The 3,962-nt window shown below is 73.6% G+C and overlaps 1 protein-coding gene across 1 annotated transcript in view; it reads right to left on the reverse strand.

The window, feature by feature from the left end:
* Positions 1-3,962, reverse strand: part of SLC12A5 (solute carrier family 12 member 5) — a 16,676-nt gene extending 12,714 nt beyond the window's left edge. Inside the window, exons 1-5 of the mRNA XM_029049577.1 lie at positions 3,765-3,962; positions 2,570-2,811; positions 1,596-1,744; positions 839-967; positions 493-706 (exon numbers count right to left, since the gene is read on the reverse strand). Of these exons, the coding sequence (XP_028905410.1) occupies positions 493-706; positions 839-967; positions 1,596-1,744; positions 2,570-2,811; positions 3,765-3,962 (932 nt within the window). The remainder of the gene's footprint in view (positions 1-492; positions 707-838; positions 968-1,595; positions 1,745-2,569; positions 2,812-3,764) is intronic.

Raw genomic sequence — 3,962 nt, forward strand, 5'->3', positions numbered from 1 at the left:
TCCCCCTCCTCGGGCCCCGCCCCTTTCCCACCGGCTCCGCCCTCATCCGCGTGGCTCGGTGGCAAGGGCCCGGGCTGGGGGGTCAGAGGTCATGGGTTCGAATCCCGGCTCTGCCCCTTGTCAGCCGTGGGACCGTGGGCGAGTCACTTCCCTTCTCCGGGCCTCAGTGACCTCATCCGGAAAATGGGGATTAACTGGGAGCCTCACGTGGTGACCCTGGATCTCCCCCAGCGCTTAGAACAGTGCTCTGCACATAGTAAGCGCTTAACAAATAGCAACATTATTATTAGTATTATGATCGCAAGCTCCGCCCCCTTCCGCCGGCCCAGCTCCCAGACTCCGCCCTCGACCCCCTCCAAGCCCCGCCCCAGGTCCTCAGGCCCCGCCCCCGTCCCAGACCCCACCTTCTGATCTTCGGGCCACGCCCCTGCCCGCAGGCCACGCCTCCGTGACCCCCGGCCCCGCCCCCCGGCCCCGCCCCCGCCCCGGTGCCCCCCCGCCCCGGTGTCGCCCGCCCCCGGTCCCGGCTCACGCTCGCTGGGGCAGAAGCCGAAGAGTCGGTCCTCGTCGTAGTTGTGGGTGGTGGCGCACCAGGGCAGCCCGTCCTCCCGCCCGTCCGACGTGCACGTCCGGTACGACCGGCCCCCGAACACGAAGGGGAAGTGGCAGGCCGCGCCCCCCGCCGTCCCGAACCGAGTGTGGACCACTGAGCGGCGGGAAGGACGGAGGGAGAGAGGCCGGGGTGAACGCGGGGAGCCGCCCGGCGGCCGGGGGTCCCCCCGGGGGAGCGGGGCGGGGCGGGAGGGTCCCCGGGGTCGGGGGCGCCGCGGACGCTGACCTTCGCCCTTGCCCAGGGTCCAGTGCTCGTCGTCGTCGAAGTGCGCGTCGCCCTGGATGCCCGGGCCCGGCGGGAAGGCGTGGGCCAGGAGCCCGTCCTGCCCGTCGAAGGGGTAGCCGTCTCCGTGCTCTGCCCGGCGGGACGGGACGGGGCGGGCCCGGGGAGGGTCAGGCCGAGGGACCGGGAGAGGCGGGGGCCCGACAGGGTCCCCGCTCGCCCCGACCCCCGCTGGCCCTACGCTCTGCCGGCCCCGTGCTCTGCTCGCCCGGCTCCCTCCTCTCCCTGGGCTCTACTCGCCCCAAGGACCGCCCGCCCTACGCTCTGCTCGCCCTTCTCCTCGCTCTCCCATCTCCCCGCTCGCCCGGTCCTCTGCTCACCCGGCTCCCCGCTCGCCCGGTCCTCTGCTCGCCCCGTGCTCTGCTCGCCCCAAGCCCTGCTCGGCCTGTGCTCTGCTCGCCCCAAACCCAGCTCGCCCTGTGCTCTGCTCGCCCCAAACCCCGCTCGCCCTGTGCTCTGCTCACCCCAATTTCTGCTCACCCCAAGCCCTGCTTGGCCGGCTCCCCGTTTGCCCAGATCCCTGCTCGCCCTGTGCCGTGCTCTCCTCAAGCCCCCCTCCTCGCCCTGTGCTCTGCTCACCCCAAACCCCGCTCGCCCAGCTCCCCGCTGGCCCTGCGCTCCGCTCGCCCGTCTCCCTCCTCTCCCGTCTCCCCCGTCTCCCGTCTCCCCGCCGGCCCCGGGGCCCGGTCGCCGGTCTCACCGCCGGTCCCGAACTGGATGAGGATGTCCGCGTGTCCGTGGCTGAGCTGGGTGAAGGTGAGGGGCGTCACGGCGCTCCACAGGGCGAAGGCGCGGGCGAAGGCGTCGTCTATCACCTCCGGGGTCAGGTCCGGAGAGTAGTTCTGCACCCTGCGGGGGCCGGGGAGAGGGATCAGAGGGGTCAGACGGGGGGTCAGAGAGAGATCAGAGGGGTCAGACGGGGGGGGCGAGAGAGGAATCAGAGGGGTCAGAGGGGGTCAGACGGGGGCAGAGGGGTCAGAGAGGAGTCAGAGGGGTCAAAGGGGGTCAGAGAGGGGTCAGACGTGGGTCAGATGGGGGGGTCAGAGAGGAATCGGGGGGTCAGAGAGGGTCAGACAGGGGTCAGAGAGGGTCAGACAGGGGTCAGAGAGGAGTCAGAGGGAGGTCAGAGAGGGATCAGAGGGGTCAGAGAGGAATCAGAGGGGTCAGAGAGGGTCAGAGAGGAGTCAGACAGGGGTCAGACGGGGGGTCAGAGAGGAATCAGAAGGGTCTGAGGAGGTCAGAGAGGGATCAGAGGGGTCAAAGGGGGTCATAGAGGGGTCAGACGGGGGGTCAGAGAGGAATCAGAGGGGTCGGAGAGGAATCAGAGGGGTCAAAGGGGGTCAGAGAGGGGTCAGACGGGGGGTCAGAGAGGAATCAGAGGGGTCAAAGGGGGTCAGACGGGGGTCAGACAGGGGGGACAGAGAGGAATCGGAAGGGTCTGAGGGGGTCGGAGAGGGATCGGAGGGGTCAGAGAGGAATCAGAGGGGTCAAAGGGGGTCAGACGGGGGTCAGACGGGGGGTCAGAGAGGAATCGGAGGGGCCCGAGGGAGGTCGGAGAGGAATCGGAGGGGCGAGAGAGGAATCGGAGGGGGTCGGAGAGGGCTCAGAGGGGTCGGAGAGGGGCGCCCCCCTCCCCCCCCGGAGGGCCGGGCGCCCGGGGCGCGGCCGGCTGACCTGTAGGTGATGTTGCGGTGGTCCCACTTGAGCTGGCCTTCGAAGGTGAGGAAGTTGCCCAGGTCGGGGACGCCGCAGCGCGGGGCCTTGATGGCGGCCAGCGTGTCCGGGTCGAGCCGGCCGGTCTCGGGCAGGGCCAGTCGCCGCTGCAGGAGGCGCAGGGCCGGGCCCAGCTCCGGCCCCGGCCCGCCTCCGGCCTGCATCTCCCCGCGCGTCCGGTAGCCGTAGCGGACCAGGTACTCCTGATGGGACGGGACGGGACGGGACGGGACGGGTCGGGTCGGGTCGGGACGGGCGACGGGAGGAACGACCTGACCCGACCCGACCTGACCTGACAGGCAGTTGGCCGGGGTGCGGGGAGCCGCGGGGAGCCGGAGCCCCCAGGACCGGCTCCCCGCACCCAGAGGCAGGTCCCCACATCTCCCCGCACCCGGGCCGGCTCCTCGCACCCCGGGCCCGGTTCTCCGCCTCTCCCCGCCCCTCCTCGCCCTCGGGACCGGTTCTCCGCCTCTCCCCGCTCCCGGCTCCCGTTCCCCGCCGCTCCTCGCACCCTGGGACCGGTTCTCCGCCTCTCCCCGCCCCCGGGGCCGGCTCCCCGCACTTCCTCGCCCCCGGGACCCGTTCTCCGCCTCTCCCCGCCCCCGGACCCGACTCCCCGCACCTCCCCGCACTGGGGACCGGTCGTCTGCAGCTCCCCGCCCCTCCTGGCCCCCGGGCCCGGCGGTCTGCCTCTCCCCGCCCCCGGGCCCGGCTCCCCTCACCTCCACCCCCGGGACCCGTTCCCTGCCTCCCCCCCCCCCCCCCACCGCAGCCGGGACGGGCTCCCCGCAGCTTCCCGCAGCTCCCGGGCCCGCTTCTCCGCCTCTCCCCGCCGTCGGGGCCGGCTCCCCGCCCCGGCCCCCGGCTCCCCGCCTCCCCCCGGGACCGGCTCCCCGCCCCTCCTCGCACTCGGGCCCGGTTCTCTGCAGCTCCCGGCGCCCGGGGCCGGTTTCCCGCACCTCCCCGCGCTCGGGACCGCTCCTCCGCAACTCCCCGCCCCCGGGCCCGGCTCCCCTCAGCTCCCCCAGGACCGGCTCCCCGCACCCAGAATCCGGGACCGGCCCCCCACACCCAGGGTCGGGTCCCCCGCATCTCCCCTCACCCGGGCCCGGCTCCCCGCGGCTCCCCGCATCCCCCCGGGAGCGGCTCCCCGCACCTCGGCCAACTGCCCGTCGGTCAGGTCGTTCCTCCCGTCGCCCGGGAAGAGCACCAGGGTGGGCCGGGGGCCGGGCTCGGGGCCGGGGCCGGGGGGCGACCGAGGGGCGGCCAGGCCCCCGCGGCAGCAGCAGTAGCCGGCCAGGATCAGGGCCAGGGCCGGGAGCGGGGCCGGCGGGAGGCCGGGCCGGGCAGCCAT

The sequence above is a fragment of the Ornithorhynchus anatinus genome, chromosome 21 (assembly GCF_004115215.2).
Source record: "Ornithorhynchus anatinus isolate Pmale09 chromosome 21, mOrnAna1.pri.v4, whole genome shotgun sequence".
NCBI classification, from domain to species: Eukaryota; Metazoa; Chordata; class Mammalia; order Monotremata; family Ornithorhynchidae; genus Ornithorhynchus; species Ornithorhynchus anatinus.